Source organism: Tamandua tetradactyla, chromosome 5 (genome assembly GCF_023851605.1).
Source record: "Tamandua tetradactyla isolate mTamTet1 chromosome 5, mTamTet1.pri, whole genome shotgun sequence".
Lineage (NCBI taxonomy): Eukaryota > Metazoa > Chordata > Mammalia > Pilosa > Myrmecophagidae > Tamandua > Tamandua tetradactyla.
In genome coordinates this window covers 78,428,462-78,447,939 of record NC_135331.1, presented here as the reverse complement: position 1 = coordinate 78,447,939, position 19,478 = coordinate 78,428,462, and the positions used below count along the sequence as shown (strand labels likewise).

Sequence of the window (19,478 nt, the reverse complement as noted above, 5' to 3'; positions counted from 1 at the left end):
CCATTTATTCTGTGGCTAAAGTCATCATAACTTCTAAAGTGACAAGTACAGTGAAAAGTTTTTATTTCATATCTTCATTTAACCTTTTATCAGCATTTGATATGGTCTGGCACACTTTTCTTTCCACTGCCTTCTCCTGGTTCTTCTTCTAAAGCTATGACTGCTCTGATTTAGCCCGTATCAGTGGATATCCCCCCACCATCTATTCTTTTTAAATTTTTTATTGTGAAAAATAACATATATACAAAAAAGCAATAACTTTCCAAATACATTTTAAAAGTAGTTATATAGCAGATTTTATAATTTTTCATTTTCTCTTCTAGCTGCTCCAAGATACTGGAGATACAAGTATCTCCAGATACAAGACCAAAAGGAATATCAATACATTGATTCAGCAGTCATATTAATTTGTTAAATCCTATCTTCTCTATTATACTCTTCCTTCTTTTTTTTTTTTTTTACTTTCTTTGTGAAAAAGAACATATACACAAAAAAAGCAATAAATGTCAAAACACATTGAGACAATTAGTTATAGAACAGATTTCAGAGTTTGTTATGGGTTACAATTCCACAATTTTAGGTTTTTATTTCTGGCTGCTCTAAGGTACTGGAGACTAAAAGAAATATCGATATACTGATTCAGCACTCATATTCATTTGTTAAACTGCATCATCTCTGTATAACTCCACCATCTCCTTTGCACTTTCTCCCATTCTTTAGGGGTATTTGGGCTATGCTCAGTCTAACATTTTCATGTTAGAAGGGGCTGTTGATAATATGGAAGAGGGGGATGGAACTAGCTGATGTTCTGGAGAGGCTGGGTTCTCTAGGTTTCAGGACTTATTCCAGGGACCCATCTGGAGGTTGTAGGTCTCTGGAAAGTTACCCTAGTGCATGAAACCTTTGTAGTATCTTATATATTGCCCTAGGTGTTCTTTAGGATTGGCAGGAATAGTTTTGGTTGGGGGTTGGCAGGTTATGATAGGTAGTAAGGTCTAACTGAAGTTTGTGTAAGAGCAACCTCCAGAGTAGCCATTCGACTCTATCTGAACTCTCTCTGCCACTGATACTTTATTAGTTACACTTCTTTCCCCTTTTTGGTCAGGATGGTATTGTTGATCCCATGGTGCCAGGTCTAGATTCATCCCTAGGGGTCATCTCCCATGCCAGCAGGGAGACTTTTCCCCTGGATGTCATGTCCCACATGGTGGGGGTAGGGGAGTGGGGCAAAGGTTTCACTTTCAGAGTCCTTTCATCAATTCTTTAAAGATAAGCATTCCCAGGACACTGGCCCCAGTCTGTATCTCGTCTCTCTTTACACTTTGTTCTTCGTTGAGCTCATTCACCCTTGCAATTTTTTATCTGTTTTATCTCTCTTCTAAGTAATGCCCTGTTTTATCTCTCTTCTAAGCTATAGAGCCATCTGGCCAAATGGCCAACTGACTCCTTCCCCTTGGATGAGCTTTCCCAAAACACCACAAACTCAGCCAGTGCAACACTGAACACATTATCTTCTTTCCCAACCTTTCTCCTTGTCACTGATATTCTAGTTGATTAGAGGCACCACCATTAAACAACTAAATAGTGTAAATAATAGCAAAGACAATTTTGAAAATACTTTATAGAAACAACCATCACAAAGAATAATATTTGTATCTATTTTGACATCAGTAGTCAATCATAAATTGCAGTTGGGGCTAATTCACACAATTAGTTCTAAGAAAGGGCTGCTATACAATTCAGTAATTAGGAGTCCATGGTGACTGTCAAAAAAACAACTACAGTAAATTGCAAACTGATTGCAATTGGCTTAGAAGTGAACAGAAAGGAAGGACTTGTTGCCAGAGAATAAGGACCACTCTTTCAAGTTTAACAGTGAAGACATAAGCGAGATTAGGAATCTAATCCTAGGATATGAGGAAATCATATTTTTAGGACAGGGGAAACCAAAGCAGTTTTCTAGGCTAAGGGAAAGAAGATGGTGAAGAGGAAAAAAATTGAAGATAGGGAATATAAGAGGACAGGAATTGAATATTGACAACTATAAAGAAGACAGTAGGAAGGTATTTTCTTCTTGTGCTATATTTTATGTTCTGCATGCGACATTTGCTTTAATAAATTCATGTCTACTATGTATTATTCATTAACATAGTATTGAATAAATAATGCTAAAAATATTTTTTGAAATATATATGCAATATTTACCCTTCACATATATCCTGACAGGCAAAAATTGCAACTGTGGCTAATTTATAAAATTAGCTAAATCAAGAGTCCCTTTTCTTTTCAAAATTTCCATTTTATGAGCATGAAGAACCCTTTTACTTGAACCTATAAATAACTAGTTCGTTTCAATTAAAACTTTTACTTTTTAATAAACTTTTCTCCTAAAATGAACTCGTTACTTCATTTTTCAGGTCCCTATCCCCTTTAATTCACAAAGATTTGGTGTTTTTACTTAATTGCAAGATTTTCCTATATAATACATTATATGTGTGTGGCCATGATAAATATTTTTTTCCTACACAGTTTCCGAGTTCAGTGGTTTATTTAGTTAAGGGGGGAGAGGTATGATGAAGGGGTGGGGAAAAGGTGGACTGGGTTAAGGAAAGCTGGCAGCATGTCTGCAGCCAGGAAGGCTTCCTGTTCTGGTTCAGTTTTCTTAAGAAAGGGCAGTGGAGGGATATGATCCAGTGGTGTTAAAAAGTTAGCACTAACAAAGTATCTTTACTTAGAAATCGACATAGGAATCTGGAGTGGAGAGAAGCACTTAAATGGGTGCTACTCCCGAGGCTGATTCACAGTCCTCTCAGTTCTTCAGTTTATTCAGAAGGATTCAGAATGGTGTGGGGGAAACGAGGAGAGCCTGCGTTTAGGGTTTCAGGTTTTGGACCCTGCCCTCCGCTGAAAGCTTCTAAAAGGGAGTGAGGCAGCGAATGAGGACTATTTCGGTTCTCTCCTCCCTCACTTCTCCCACTTAAAAGTCCTAATCATTTCAGCTGTGCTTCACTAACGATCCCTCTCTAGCTGCACTTAGGGGAATTGCGCACCGCATCGGCCCTAAGTGGACCGCAAACAGAGGGGGGTGGGGTGGGGTGGGGTGGGGCCCAGACTTGCTGCCTCCCTGAAATGCCTCAGTTCCAGCGTCTTGCCTCAGAGAGGAAGGGAGGGGCCGAGGCTTCTCTTCCCACGGAAGCCCTGCCCCCTCGCGCGTGGACAGTGGAGAGGTTAGCTTCCTTTCTCTTTCCAGTTCAGTACTTTGGCTCATGTGCAAGACCAAGCAGAAGCTGTGGAGTAGTTTTTGGTGCATGGGAAAGGTGCCTAGATAGAAGACAGGGATTCCTGGCTGGGAGCAGGGAGGAGAGCTGAAGATCCCTGCCTGAGCTGGCTGATCTAGCAAAGGGGGAAGCTGAGTGCTTGAAAGAGGATTATGCTCGCCCTAGAAATAAGCAGTAAGTGAGCAAATACCATTATGGCTTAGAAAAGGATAAATCCTCTTAAGGTTATGGGGTGAGCTAGGAAATATTGCTTAATTCTCGAGGAAAACCGTGAGGCTTCTGCCTCTACGTACAGTGGTGTGCTGTTTGGAGACTAGAGGCTTGAGTACAAAATCAGAGCTTCTCAGCGCCTTCTACTCTTGGAAAGTGCCAGCGTTACTTACTTGCAGTAGTTGGGGACATGATCTCTCCTTCCCTGATCTGGCTTCCTCTTCTGAAAATGTACTACTGAATCCAGTAAGGAGTTAGGATTAAATTAGAGAGATAGAATGTGGTATCGGTGGAAATCGCAATCTTGAGCTATATTCTGTGAATGCTGGCATTGTTACATCTATTAATAGTGATTGTCAAGGAAGCCGGGATGTGGGGTTAAAAGGGAAAATCTATGACAAGGAAGCTGAGTAGTCCATATGCACAGGATGAAATAAAATAATTTATATAACAAAGAATAGATGAGCTAAAAAAAGACATTAAACTGAAAGAACAGTTAGGAAGCATAAAAGTTCTGGGATAAAAAAGTTAGAAAAAGAAGAAACTTTAGTTCTGATGACTTTTTGTGCTAGCCGAAAATTTCAGTGTTGACTGACATAGTCAAGACAATGACTCGAAGATACTTCAAGTATTGTACATTATAAATATTTTTGCTGGGCACGATCTGTGGTTCGCTAGTCAGCAAGTTCTGGCAATGAAGCCACTGCCACTGGTGCAAAGAATTCTGGGATGTCTGACAGTGAAATGGATGGAAAGACTCACATTCCATCTCTACTTAATGTCCTTTTGTCCAGAAATCGGGCCATGCAAATGAGCTACTTGGTATGTATACAGATCAATATTTGGAAAGGCAATTCTAAATGTTTTGCATTAGAGGGTATCTGGACAATGCCTTATGGCAACCAGTGGACTAAAAGGATGCAAAAGCGAAGTGCTAGGAAGGAAGTCAGCATGTTTGAAACCAACCTTGTTCTTTTTGTTTTCCATAAATCCTGAAATGGAACCTCAAATGAAGACAGAAATAATAACAGGCAGAAATACTGTGACCATCTGTTCTGTCCTAAGTGGTTAAATCCATTAATATATGAATGAGAATTCAGGTTTTATTTACGCATCCCAAAGCTTGAAGATTCAGGAATCTATTAGAGTCAAACACAAAAAGAAGAGATGTTTACTGGGGAGGGAATGTATTAATTCAGTTTTGAAATGTTTTAAGGGAAAAAAACAGGCAAGAATTGTGTAGCACAATGTAAGGAAGACTTGTCATGTTAACTGAAGGATATCTTTCTTTGCTCAAAAACATGGGATCCTAATATGACACAGCCGATGCAAGCATGAGAAATATTAATTCCCTTAATTCTAACTGATGTAATTAACACCTAAAACAAGGACTGTTTAAGAATATATAACATTGAACTATAGATAACCTTGTAGCAATTTTTTTTTTGCATTTGTTACTAGTCCTTCACAAAGGTACTTTGATTTCTGGAATTACCAAGGTGACATTCTGGTATTCCCATCAGGAGTTGAATTGGGAGTGAGGGGAAAAAAAGTGGCTCAGACATTATCTATTTCCTGCAGCACAACAGTAAAATGATTGTCATGATCAATGTCCTATTCTAACTTTAGAACTTACAATATAGGTTTTGCTATGGGGAAGATATATGGGGCATGGTCATTGTGGCCCCCCAGACTGACAAAATGCCAATTAAATGCATTTTTTTAAAGATGGTCGGTACTCTCCCAACTTTCAAACTAACTAATTTTGAAAAGTATTGTATTTTAAAAATTATAGATTATTTCTGTGTTGTTTTTTCAAAGTTCATTTTCATCTGATTTATGAGCAAATATAGAAAATCTGAAGATTTGTTATCTGAGTTGCATAATTTTTCTCTTATTCTTAAGAATATATAGAGAGAATTAAAATAAAACATTTACCAGATCCAGTCTTGATCAGAATATAATAAGTAAATGTAATATCAATCTTTAAGTAAAATGTGCTGAGACTTTCCAAGGAATTGCTTACTTCTCTCAAAGTATTAAAGAAGTTTTCTGAAGCTACCAATTGAAAACAAAAGCATGAGAATATTAAAAAAAAGAGAACTAAAGGCACAATTTGGATGGGAGAGACTAAGCAGAAATATTTTATGAATAATTATAAGCCAGCAGCTTCACAATAAAAGACATTTGCTGGTGTGCATGAGAGACTGACATAAAGAATGAGCAGTATAACTAGTGAACGAGGCTAAGTAAAGGCTTTTACCTTTAAAATGTTTTAAATGGGAATTAAGATTATTAATGAAAAGAAACTAAATGATCATTTAAAATTATTCTTTCACAAGACAAGTAAAGAAAAAGGATATGGAAAACTAAGCAGTGATGAAGACCTCGAAATAATTGATCAAAAGCAGGTAAGTGGATACTTATATTTTCTACTGTTGCACTGTAGATTTTTGACAGCTGAAGCCCTTGGAGTTTTTGACCCTCCCTTGACACAGTATTATCCTGTTTGAGGTGTGTATAATGAGAGATTTTAAGAGCTAAGGGCTGAGCCTTCCTTTTTGAGTCCTTTGATCCATTGACTTCTACATGGTGTAAGTGCCTGTGGAAAAATGATGTAAAATAAAGCTAGAACGACATGAGAGAACTTTGGGAAATTAAAAGCCCCATTGATAAAATGAGTCTAAACAACAATGATAATATGGTTTGAGGGAAAAAAAAGAATTGAACAACAGTCAGAAGATATATTATTTTTTAAATGAGAAACACTTCCACTAGAGTATCTTTTAGAACAACAAATCCCACTTAGAGGGAGGGGAAGTAGAGTAAAAGAATTTGAAAAAGTGACAAGTTTAAAATATATATATTGCCCAATTTAATTTTTGAGATTGCCTGCAGTAAATTTAGAGGTGATTTGATAAACAAAGAGGAGGCTGTTTAATAGTCTTGAATACTACGTGTGATTTGAGAATCATCTAGCTCAAATTTTAGATGGGCCCATAAGGTGAGATGAAAACTGCTTAATGGACCATAAACAAAGCAGGTAATGGACAGTATCCAGCCCAAGCCACTGACTTGGCATTAGCCCTTAACATCTTTGTTAATTAACGGGAAGGCAAGTTAACTGCATATCCATGTAGTGTCCAGGTGGCACTGACTGAGGGGGAGGTAGGCTCAGGTGAAGATATATTTCAGATGAAAAATAATTCAAAAGGACCTGCACAGATGAAGAGGTTAGAAACGAAGCATGCAGTAGGTTACAGAAGACAGGCTGAATCTGGACACTCTCCTAATGGCTCAGTTTGCTTTGCATCTTGGTGATTGCATTAAAGGAGGCTTTCTGTGTAGCTCTGAAAGGAGGATTGGTCACCAGAAGGTAGTAACCAGAAATAGTTGGCTTAGAGACTTGCTTGTTAGGTCTGGAATAATTCTTCTGGGGAAAGCTGGCCAAAGCCTCTTTCCCCAGTGATGCAGAATACATTGAAATTATGTGGTCCACTCAGGCTACCTCTCAGAGTCTCTTGCTCTCCTTCTCCAAGTAAAGCAGGGTGGGGGGTGGGGGAGTGAATTTGGCCCTGTGTTTCTGCTATTGGTGCCAAGTTGTCAGTTTAATTAATAAAGTAGATGGGGCTGGGGCCTGTGTACTGGGCTGGCCCATTAACTCTCATTTTAATTATGCCAGATTAATTGCCTCGGGTGTGTGATCCACATGTCCCGTTGACCCTGCCATTAGACTGAGTTCCTGATTCAAGAACTGGATCCACCTAGCGAATGAACTAGTAAAATACAATTGAGTATATTATGAAAGCATGCACACATATATATACAGTTCTCTATAACAAAGTGGGGTTTTTTAATATCTTCCTTAGTCATGTAGAAGATGAACTTTTTCTCATTTCAATACTTCTTTAATATCTATCTATCTTAAAGCTCATTTTTTTCTTTCTTTTTTTTTTTTGGCCTAAAGCTTTTCATTTTGACTAAATGTTGATGTTCAGTAAACTGTAAAATTATATATTGAGATATTTGGAGTAGAAAGCCTAAGGGAGTCACTGTTCTTTTTTCTCATGGTATCGTTCCACAAAATTTATATTGTCGTACCTATTCACACTTTTAAGGAATCTTTTTTAAAAAGAGAGAGAGAGAACCGATTTTCCTGCTGCTTCCAAAAATAGCACTTTCCTTCCCTGGACCAGTAGAAGGGGATTCAGTGTGCTGAGCCAAGTCGCAGTTCCCCTCCACGATTGATTCCCCTGTTCTCCTGGTGCCCTCCCTCCTGCCGCCCCCCCCTCACTGGCAGGACCCCAGCTGTGCTGAATCATTCACAGCTGAAAGTGCTTCTAAGGATGTGTAATTGTGATGTGAGTTGGCTTCCGTGTGTGCTATTGCCAGTTAGAGTAATCCTTCCCTTGTTTGGTTGTTTTATTTAGTGTTGATGTTGTGATTAAATCCTAGGTTGAAGTAAGGACAAAGTTGCTATCTCCAAGTAAAATATTTGGAGAAATACTCTAATTGGTCTTTATAATACTAGCAAAAAGTTTTTCTGAGTTTAAGAAATCAGCATATTAGAGGTGTGCACATGTGTATGTTTGCGTGTAAACTATACTTGTCCAGAATTAAAATACTGCTTTATTTCATAGATATGATCTTTATGATGTGGGGGCAAGTGCGTGTGTGTAATAAAATTACAACTCTGTAAGACCACATTTTGGCAGGAAACTTTGCATTCAATTTAGTTTTTCAGAACATAGTAGCAATTTGTTAGTCAATCTTCATATAATTGTAAATAGCTTTTGAAGTAATCGGGGCCAAAACAAAATCTAAGGAAGATAAATAAAATAATCAGAATGCTGTGAAGGGCAGAAGTCTACTAATCTCATTAAATCAGTCAGTCAGAAGCTACAGTTCTACAAATGCTGCACAAAATGGCTATATGCCATTTTATCAAACGTGATTTGCAAGTCTTGTATTTCCATGGAAAGCCCACAGACTTGCTTACATAAGCAAATTAATAACAGAAGCAGCACGAAGTCTGTGGATTTTGTTCCCTCTCGCTGCCTTCATTCACTGGGTTGAAAGGTGATTTTTGTATTACTTCTTAAAATTTTTTTAAAAGGTGTAATTTTGAAAATGTGTAAGATTATACTTGAAAAGCAATATTTGCGCTTCTCTCTTTGTGAAATTTTATTGCCAAAATTTATTTGAGGAGCTACAAAAATATCCCAGAGAATCCTTAAATGAGTGCTGATGCCCTAAAGTTAAGTAAGAGAGGCTAAATAATATGTATCAACATGCACACAGTCATTTAAATATAAATGTGTCACATGGTGTGGAATCGATATTTCCCACTGGATATCCCTGGTTTTTAAACATTAAGCATAAGAATTAATCAAGGAGTAAATATAGGATTAAAATCTCAATGTCCCTAAAGTCTAAACATTTTAGCATACCCATGCATGTAGTGAATTCTATATTTGCCTTTCTGGAGTAAATATTAAAAGAGAAATTAAAAATACACATTTGAATCATTTTGTCATTTTTAAAAAAATGTCTTGCCTGGTTTAATGTCGGGAGGGTCTTGTTTAGGAATAGATGTCACATACACACAACTTACCTCTAGAAGTCACTGAAATTTCATGTGTGGTCGTGAGGGAAGGTAAGTAAGTGATCAGATACCTGGAGTAAGAGATAAAACATATTAGCCTAATTGGATAAATAATAAATTCATTCTATTTTTAATTATTTTTCTATTGGAATCATCTTAATTCAAGATTAGTTCTAAAAAGCTTTTTTTTCCTAAAATGTTTTCAAATTCCAAGTGGACTTAACAGGAGGTAGCAAGAACTGATTCAAAATTATGAGTTCTTATAAAGCATTTCAAAAATGGGTGAAACAGTATGCATTGGACCTAATTAGTTATATGATTCCAAATGCAATCCAGGTTCTGAGTAGCAACCGCTGTCCTTCAGTCCAATACGACAGTGAACTCTCGGCAGTTGCAAGGGGGACGAGTGTACAGATGAGAGCTGGGGCTGTCAGACCCCCGCTGCCTCAGAACCCCTGAGGGTTGGTTGTAATCCAGATCAATGACTGGGAACCCTAGAGCTTCTGGTTCCAGAACTTGAATTGCTAAGGCCCCAGCTGATGCTGCTGCTTCAGGACCAATCACACTTTGAGAATTACTAAGTTAGAGGAAATATTTATTACAGTTCTAAAAGGAAAAAAAGTATAACTGTCTTGTGATAAATTGATCAAGTGGGCATTTCTTGGAAATCTAAACATTAGAAGATACAGACATCCTACATAATGATGCAGAAAGCAAGACAATCACAGGCATTCACAATTGCAGGACACTTGCAAAGACCCAGGTTTGTGGTCTGTTGATTCCACCCCATGCCCTTGGCATCTTGAACTGACCTGAGCTGGGTTTCTTTACTCTGCCTCCCTCCCCCTTTAGAGTTTCCCTAAGATAAAATAAGTGAAAAAAACTTTATAAATGGTAAATTGTTACATTGTTTTAATTAGCTAGTTCAATTAAATTTGGCGAGCAGGAAAACTGAGTCCAGGAAAGATGAAGGAAGTTGTCCCATTACCAGATCCTTGCTTAGTTCCAGAGAGAACACTGGCGTCCGCTCTTCCAGCACTCTTCTGCAGATCATTTTCTGCAGTCTCTCATGACTGGTCACCATGTATGGGCTTCAGAAGCTGGTTTGTCTTTGTATTCTAACGAATGAAATGATCTCATCACCCATCATATATAAAACCATCTCCTAAGAATTATCATAATTAGCCAACATTTATTAAGCCTTCACTTTTCCACAAATGCTGCCTAATTGATTACTTCCCCCTTGTCCCTATGACTGTGTGGGGACAAAAATGCTATTCAGAGCAAACATATACAAAATTAGGGTTGTTAACATCCCCCGGACCTTCCCCCTTTCATCCCACCTCCTTGCGAGGGTTCTGTCCAGCATGAGAAGCTCCCTGAACAGAGATGAAACAGTCTTTCTTAGCCTAAGACTTTTCTAAGAGTTTCTTTTTAAGCATGTAAGAGGAGCCTGACAGAAAACAATGTAAGTGCCTGCAACTTCCTCTACAGAAAATGAAACACAAAGGAAAGTCACCTGCTGGCATGGCAGGGAGCAGGGAGCCTCCGAGTAGAACTCAGCGGTCTGCCTGATGGTGCCTGTGCAGTGGGTCCCAAGGAGGAAGATACAGGCCAATGTGAAATAAAAGCAGAAGGGCAAGGAAAACATATGAACAGGAAAGATACCCAGCGCCCTTCTGGTTCTGACAGATAGTATGGTTCTACCACCATCTAAGCATCTGCCTTGAGTCTTGGACTCAAAAATAGGAAAAGGGATGAGGGAAGACTGTATCACTGCCTTGTTTTACTCAGCACCATCTGCCCTGTGCTTGCTTTGCCATATCAATGTGATGACTTAATCTAAAAATAATTCAGATCCAGCTAAGCCTGGGGGCACTCAGAAGAGACCTCATGGCATCAAAAGATACTGCCTCTTGATATCATGAGTAACGTTCTCCCTTGGTACTTTTTTTGGAACTCTGCTGTGTACTTGGTCAGCAACACAGAACCTCCTGTCCAGATGCAGAGAGGCACAGCCTGTTCGTGCTAGAGGTTCTAAAACAGGACACTCTCAAAGACTGGAGAGAGACAGGAGGACAAAACACATTCCGCGGAGGTGTTTGCTCTGGTTGTGCTCACATAGACAGGCTCGTTCCATTTTCCCCGGGAGAGATTGATAGATGGGGAATGGTATTTATTTGAAATGAGAGAGACTGAAGCTATCCAAACTTGCTATTTGAAATTGACATTGGAAGAAACAAAGATTCGCTACTGTAGCCAATCAAACCCATCCTTTCTGCAGAGCTATTTGTCATCAATAAATACTGAGTGAGGAAGGAGGAAAATTTTCCATTAGGTTAAATAGAAAAAATGCTGGAATAAAAGCATCATCACCCTGTGATCAAATATTCACTATTTTAGTAATAGGGAAAAAAATTCTGAGTTACTGGTAATTTTGGAAAAAAATCACAGCAATGCAAAATATCTTACCCCATAGTTCATTATAAAGTAACACAATGGTAAGTTTGTTTTTTGTTTGTTTAACATCAGACATTTCAGTGTAGTGTACTGATTCTCCAAAGTATCAACTCTGGGGGCGGGAAAGGCAAACATATTTTGATTTTAGAATTTTCTGATGTTACTTAGGTCTGAAGGTATAACACCAAAAGATGTACAGGGCTGCTTGTGGTGGCTTAGAGCTGTTAACCCCAGAAAAACATGTTCTTAAATTTATTCCATCCCTATAGGTGTGAACTCCTGTAAATAGGACTTTTTGGTTTTGTCCATAAAGTTGTAAGGAGGACTTTTTGATGAGGCTATTTCAGTTAAAGTGTGGCCCAGCTGAATTAGGAATTCCTAATACTGAAGCCCTTATGGGGAGGGTTACAGAGAGAAACACTGAGGGAGCAGCCAGGAGCTGGAAGCTAGTGAACCTGAAAGAGAAAGGAGAGGCCAGGAGAGGCCGCCATATGCATTGCCTTATGGCCAAGAATGGTGGGCAACCAGTCCCAGCGTGCCACAGTTTTGGGGAAGAAAGCATCATCTTTTCTGAGGTCTCAATTTTGGACTTCTCCTAGCCTCAAACTGTGAGCCAATAAATTCCTGTTGTTTAGGCCAGTCCATTGCATGGTATTTATTTTGGCAGCCAGCTAACTCTGACAGTCACTCTTAGTAGAGTGCACAGAGGCAGGCAAGGGCACTGAAGTGGGAGTCCATTGTCCTGCTTTCTAGTCTTGGCTTTGCTACTTATGAAGTAGAAGACCTTGAAGTAGAGCCCTTTACATTCTCTGTATTTCTATGTCTTCATGGGGAAAGTAGAATAACACCATTTGGCCCAAACATCTGTTGTGAGACTCAACTGAAGAGAGCCTTTTGTACGAGCCAGCCAGACCCAAGGGCCACTGCAGTTTTGCCTGTTACTCTTTCCATCTGTAGCTCACGCTTCCTGAATGGACAGTAGGAAATGGTTGTTGCATCACAACCTTTTCACTCCTGTTATTCCCTCTAGTTTAATATTAGTTTAATTCTGTGTGTGCTGCTGTAGGACAACATCAGATGGTCTAGTTTAGTACATTTTCAGTGGTACCCACTTCTCTGCCACCCCATGAGTTTGACATTATGAATCAGACACAGCATGTGTGTGTCCCCTTACAGAGTGGCTAAGTGCATGGGCCGCAAGTCAGAACTGTGAGTGAGAGCAGGCGATGACTGTGTAGTAGCTATCTCCCTAGCAAAAATTAACCAGCCTTGCTTTCCTATAAAATGAGGAAAAGAGCATCTACGTCATGAAGGAATTGGGAGGATTTAATAGTTCCTGTGTATACATGCCTAACAGGGTGCTTGGTGTGCCATAAGTCCTTCATAAATGGCAGCTACTGGCAGGGAGGAGGGTGGTGTGTGGTGGAAGGTGATGAAAATACCCTTAGATTTACTCCCTATAAGAGCCCCTTGGCATTTTTCAGAATGAGCTATAGTAATTCTAAAAATTAAAGTCTCTTCTGGGGTTATAGATGCAAATGCCTCCTTGAATCAACAAGGTACAGAAATAAGCAAAGTAGTAGGTAAGAAAAATAAGGAGTAAGAGGGACAATGGCTAACTGGAGGGAGCTAGCCCCATCTAGAGGGGACAGTAACCACCAGCGCCAGTTGATTGTTAATATTCTTGGAAATGGACTCATGGCGCCGTATACACTAATTATTCAAGAGGGTCAATTAAGCTACTGCTTTTTAATGTTTTACCATCAATTCAAAAATTTTATATCAACTTTGAGATCAAAACAACCTGGGTCTGTATGCATCGCTAGGTTCCAGTTTGTCACCTTTAATACTCATGAGACTCCAGGATCTAAGGAGGGCAAGATGCTGGCAGGGGCTGGGCAGGACTCTGCTCTCTTCCTCTGCTTCTCTCCTATTTTATACCCTCCCCCCTTGAAAACTGATCTTACCTAGTTCTTGATCTGATTAAAATAGGGGTTCTTAAAGTATAAGCAGATGGTCTCAGCTCCCCCAGGCAGTTCCAGTACCTCAAAAAAGGACTTCTTAACCTCAAATAAAAATCATATAAAATCTCCATTTGATAAAGAGACTAGGCAGTTACTTACAAGCAGGAGGTATTATTGATGTCTCTGCCTAGTCAAGACTGCCTGTTACCACCTTCTGCCCTGCCACTCTGGCATCTCAGTGAGAAAACAAGCTATCAACATTGTTGGGTAAAAGCAACAGCTTTCCTCCGTCTGTCCATCCTTCCCAATTTTCCAGAGTCATGCAACTCACAGGGCTCAGTTAAAAACTGTAATTACTGAAAGAGAGATTAGAGGGTACCACCACAAATTCAGCAAATATCTGAAACCCCATTAAATATCTGCACTTTAAGACATTAATACACAGCCTATGTTTATTACATGCAGCATAAAAAAAAAATCCTGTACTTTGAAGATGAAAAAATATAGAGGTGTTAAGTCATTTTTGTATAGCCCCTTTTTTTTTTTTAATCTAAGGGGGAAAGTTCTGTCAGGATGTTTGGTCAGCAAGAAAATAAATGCAAAATTGAAATGGCATGAGCTGACATGTTGAGTGTAAAAATGATGTGAGACATGAAAGTAACAGTCAGAGATGGTAGCACTTAAAAGTAGATCGGTCTATTTGGATTCAACATGAAAAGAAACCCATTCAATCTTCCATTGTGGAAGGTTTCTTGTAGTTCTTTTACTTAATTATTTGTCTTTTAAGTAAGCTCATCTGATCAATACGAGCGCTAATGAAAATTGGTAGAGCTGGAAGGAACTTCGAAGACTGTCTAACCCACTGGTTTTACAATAGTGACTGGATGGAGCTCATTCACCCTCTTGAATGGAGAGGAGGCCTGAGTATGTGGTATCACAACTTAAAAAGCAACTCAGCGCCTTGTCTCATCAAACAAGATTGTGTTTGAGCTAAAGAAGAAATTTTAAATATATTGATCCTAATTAAATCAAAAAAAGTTAAATGAGCCTCAGTAATAGGGAAGGCGCTTGATTACGCTCGCCAAGTTATTTTCAAGCGCAGACAATATTAGAATGCAAGTCTGTAGTCTTGGATTTGTTCATTAAGAAGCGTCTTATTTTTCTTCCTATTGGTAAGCTAGGCCTACTTATCAAGCCAGATAATAAACGCGTATTTCAAGTACACCGTTAAAAGTCTATTAAGTTTGTCAATGAATTTTTACAAGAGGATGTTTATATGAGATGCTTCCTAATCTTCATAACTTTGTAACAACTCCCCAGGATACATCAGGGTACAGGCACTGAGAATTTTACAAATGAACTTTGAAATCTCTTGAACTGTACCCCTCCCCCACAAGGTTAGTGACGTGTTTCCTCCCTGAAGCACGTATGGCTCAGCCTTCTGCACATGGATCAGTCCATCATCTCTCCCTAAACTGACTGCGAGGATGCTGAACTGTTTCTGGAGTTGAGCATCTGGCTTCCAAGGCCACCCATTTTGAGTCAGCCACCAGCCTTTTTATCTAATGAAGCCTGCAGGTGAACTCACCTTTCACCGATGAGATCAGCCCCTATTGTTGTAAGGGGTTTGCAAACCAATTGTGGGCGAAAATATTTGTACTAAAATAATTTATGTTACAAATTCAAAATCTGATGAATAAAAATGACAAAGGACTAGACAGACCATGCAATTTTTTTCCCCTTGTTTTGATGCTTAAACAGCAACACAAATTCAAAAAATAACCCTCCCTTCCTTCTCTTCTAATTGTGGACCTAGATGCCTATACTCTACATTGCCCTGGTCTTGTCGTTTCTGTGCTTTTAGTTCTTCCCTGTCCAGAGTTTGCACATTTCTTCTTCTCTGCTCGGCATTCCTCCCTGATCCCTGCCTCTGGAATATGTCCCTTTATTTGCCAGTAAATATACAAGGTTTGACAGAAATGCAGTTCTTGCAACCTACTTTTTTAATGCTCCATTGCTTCCTTCCTTTTCTCCAAACAATTCTATAATTCCATTGTTTCCATTTTTAGTCATTAACTTTTCACATGGTCAACCCCCAGTTAGAGTGGGCACCACTTCCTCCCTATCTTGTGATCTAGGCAAAATAGAGGCGTGTGCACACACACACATGATCATCAATTCAATTGTTATTTATTCCTCGTCATAGTATGTGTTTTGGCTGAATGATCTCACTCTTGAAATATATGAATAACTGGCTTGTTTAAGAAATGGTGAGAGAAAGTACCATCTCTGCTTTGTGGTGGATGTCTAAATAGAAAAAAAAACATTCATTCATTGCTTTTTCTAACAAAATTATCTCATTTTGTGAATAACTAATGAATTTTTTGTTGTAGGAGAAAAGCTAAGTATGGAGATAATTTTCTTCCATTCAAGGATTATCCCAGTATCATTTCCCTACACTTCTCAGCTTCTACTTCTAAACTTTAAATGTGGTCCCCAAACTAACACATTAATTTCTGTGAACTGTGGGAGTAATTTCTGGAAAAAAAAAGAGTGATGGTACATTGTGGATGGAATTTTTAAATCAAGCTGCCTAATACAAGATAAAGCCAATTGAAGCTCACAAACAGTTATTCTTAAGTTTTAAGTTAAAGATGTAAAAGCTTAGAAATTTTTTAATAGAAAAGGAAACTTTTCCTTCTCTAAATTAATGAGCAATATCACTCTTCTATCCCAAAACTTCAAGGAACTTGATTTGAAATCAAACCCTTTGGGCCAGGACTTTTGTTTTACATGCCTCATTGATCCTAAAATCACTCAGCTTGGGTGATAGGGAGACCAGACTTGTTGAGAACTGTTATCAGTGTCTCCCAAGTAAAAGCTAAGCCCCTAGCTGGGCTTCCAGGCAATGCCTGACCCAAGCCTGAAGACTCCATCTTCATCCAGCAGCCCCTCGCAGCCACACACCCCTTCATGCTGGGCCACTGAAGCTCTGAGTGGAACGTTCGTAGTCCCTGCATGCCTTAGCCCTCACTTCTCCGTCTGCTGGTGTAGACACATGTGATCTTCTCACAGGACACGGGTCTACACTGGAGGGCAGGGCTCTGACAGAGCCTTTCCCCTTTGAGGCTCCAACTGGTGAGAGAGGGGAGAAAGAAAATACATTCCTTGCTCTGTAGATGAGCAGCTTCTTTAAACCCTACACATGTGAGAAAGTGAGGATAAAACAAGAGTAAAGCCTCACCTGTCCCTGAAAAGATAAGGAAGGAAATGGGGAAACAGGCGTATTCGAGAATCTGTCATTTATAGGAATTTGATATGTGAACAATTTTGCTGGGAAGATTCTGGGGCTTGGGTGTAGGGAAATTTTTTTAGTTGTAGTCAATATGCTAATATCTTTTGTAGTTCTTAAAAAACTGTACTGTTTCCGCCTTGTTCCCAAGGCTTCTTCCCATGTGGAAAGCAAGGGGGAGCATTGAAGACCACGGAGGGACCATTTCATGGGGTGTTGATGGCACTTAATTGCCGGTATTCAGGGAGAGAACAAAAGAGGGACTCATATTTTTAAGAGAAATTGTGTGAACAAATTCCACTTTCTTTTCTTTTCTTTACAGTAAGGTAACAAAATAAAATAACGTCAGGGAGAATGTTATTGGGGAAAATGACATTATTTCAATGGAAATGACCTAAGCTTCTGTTTCATTCGTTTATTGTCCAAGATCTTATGGACAGCCTATTTCTTGCTGGCTGTTTGTCAGGTGCTAAGGACACAGAGATGACGAACCCAGCCAGGCCCTTTTGAAGCCAGCGGTGTGGCATGGCTCACCCACTGGTGGAGTGTGGCGCCAGGTGCTGCGGGACGGCTGGACCGACCGCTCCCCGGAGGTCCTCAGGACCCCTGCACCCTGAGATGCGCATTATTCCGTCTGCCCCAGCCACTGTCCTGGATGAGATGCAGTCTTCCTCATGTTCAGAGCACTCCCAGGATGGATATGCAGCCTTTGGAAACATGACCAGAGATGCTCTTGAGGGCCTGGCCAGGCCAGCAGTGGTTCGGGGCAGCGGCTTCAGCATCCCCAGGCACGTGTGGGACGTGCAGATTCTCAGACCCACCCAGACGGGACCACACACTCAGGGCGTGGGGCCCGGGAAGCCATCTTAACAGGCTTTCTACGTGGCTCCTGTGCACGCTCTGGTTTGAGAAGCACTCTTTTAGGTTGTTCCAATTTGGGGGTGACTAGAAAGGATCCATTATTGTACAGACATAAAATTTTTATTTTCTAAAACCAAAAAACAAAGGGCGTTAAAGCAAGTTAAGTGCCTTCAATCCTTTACCTGAATGGCTCAACCCTTACAGATATCCTTTCTGACTTTGTTTATTAACAAAGCAATCAATCCTGTGGCTTAGGCTATTAAACAATGAAAGCTTATCAACCCAATCTTTATCCTAAGTACTTCTGAACTCAGATCCGTTTTTCAAAAGGACTAATAACGACATCGAACACTCGCTGTGTATAAAGCTGTTCTAAATGCTTTATGTATATTGACTCTCCTGATCCTTGGGGTGGCCCCTCGCGCAGATACAACCCGCATTGCACACGGAAGCACAGGTCAGGTAGGCAGGGCCACCGCCCTGCACAACCCCAGAGGTGCACGGAGCCCGTAGCCTGTGCAGCAGCGCATGATGTCCCTGGGCTAAGGAAGTGCCGCATGAGTTCCTCGCACCCAACTTCCCCCACTTGTCAGGGAGATTTTGGCTATGCCAGGATATGACATGGTGAAGATCACAGGCAGAAGGAGAAAGACTTACTATTTGTAAAAGGAAGCTATATATGATACAGAAAGGCATCCAGAAATTGAGATGGGTAGATTGAGAGTGTATTCTCCTTCCAGAAAACATATCCGTGTGTGTATGTGCACGCATGTGCATTCGAGAGAGTGCCTGTGGATACATACATAGCGCAAACAGATACACCCAAAGGCAAACAGAGGCAGGGCAAAAAAAAGGCAGGGCCCAATCCTTGCATGTAAGCCCCCCCTCTTCCAAAACCACTGGGACACTGCATGGGACCAGGACCAGGTGACTGGACAACCAGAGGTTACCCAGCAAAGGACAGCACATCTGAAGTGCAGCTCATTATAAATTCTTCTTTGCGTTTGAAATTACCTCTGTGGCGACTACATTGGAAATAGTCCACATCTGGCCAAGAAATCCATCCCTTCAGCATTTGTTGACTAGCTTTCTATTGTCAGAGTGGATTGCTGTGCTCAGAAAACGTCACTCTGCCAACTGCCCCACAGGGGGCTGGTCTTTCTTCTCAGGCTAAAGTCCCTGCTGAACGGTCCAGTAGAGTTAGAATATCCAGAGTTGCTGGCACATCTCCAGTTTCCTGCATACCCACCTAGAGAAGTGGTCTGAGGATCGATATCCTGCCACCACACCAGGTTTTCACCTACTCTTCTTCTCCAAGCTCCTTGTAATTCCTGCATCCTCCTGAAAGCTCAGCTCCAGCCTCTCCTCCCCAGCATGTCCTGTTTTGCTAGAGGACCCACAGTCACCCTTAGCTCCCTTCACACCAACTGCTTTCTACTTATGTAGATATGAAACACTCCTCAAAAACTTTGGACAAGAGAGAAAAGATACCGCCCGTGTTCCCAGTGACTCTTCATTTTGCATACTCCCTCATTTTTGCATAGTCGTAAGCAAAATTTAAATTTTCTGCATAGTTACAGTCAGCATTCATTCAATTTTGTATCTGCTTTTTCAAGTAACATTATGTCAGACGTATTTTCCACCTTGTCATTTAGCTTTTATAAATGCCATTTTAATGGTTACATTATGTTTAATCAAGGTGCTCCTGAAGCTTTTTTACTCCACGAATTTCCCAGGCTTGTACATGTGCCATCCATATATTCTCTTTCTTTCCATTCTTCCTTCAGGATGCAGGTTATCAAATTAAG

General features: G+C 40.1%; 1 protein-coding gene across 3 annotated transcripts in view; it reads left to right on the top strand.

The window, feature by feature from the left end:
• Positions 1-3,171: 3,171 nt before the first annotated feature.
• PEX5L (peroxisomal biogenesis factor 5 like) overlaps positions 3,172-19,478 on the top strand; it is a 178,309-nt gene continuing 162,002 nt past the window's right edge. For all 3 annotated transcript variants that reach the window (XM_077161139.1, XM_077161138.1, XM_077161140.1), the window contains exons 1-2: positions 3,172-4,310; positions 5,831-5,899. In XM_077161139.1, the coding sequence (XP_077017254.1) occupies positions 4,218-4,310; positions 5,831-5,899 (162 nt within the window). In that variant the 5' untranslated portion in view covers positions 3,172-4,217. The remainder of the gene's footprint in view (positions 4,311-5,830; positions 5,900-19,478) is intronic.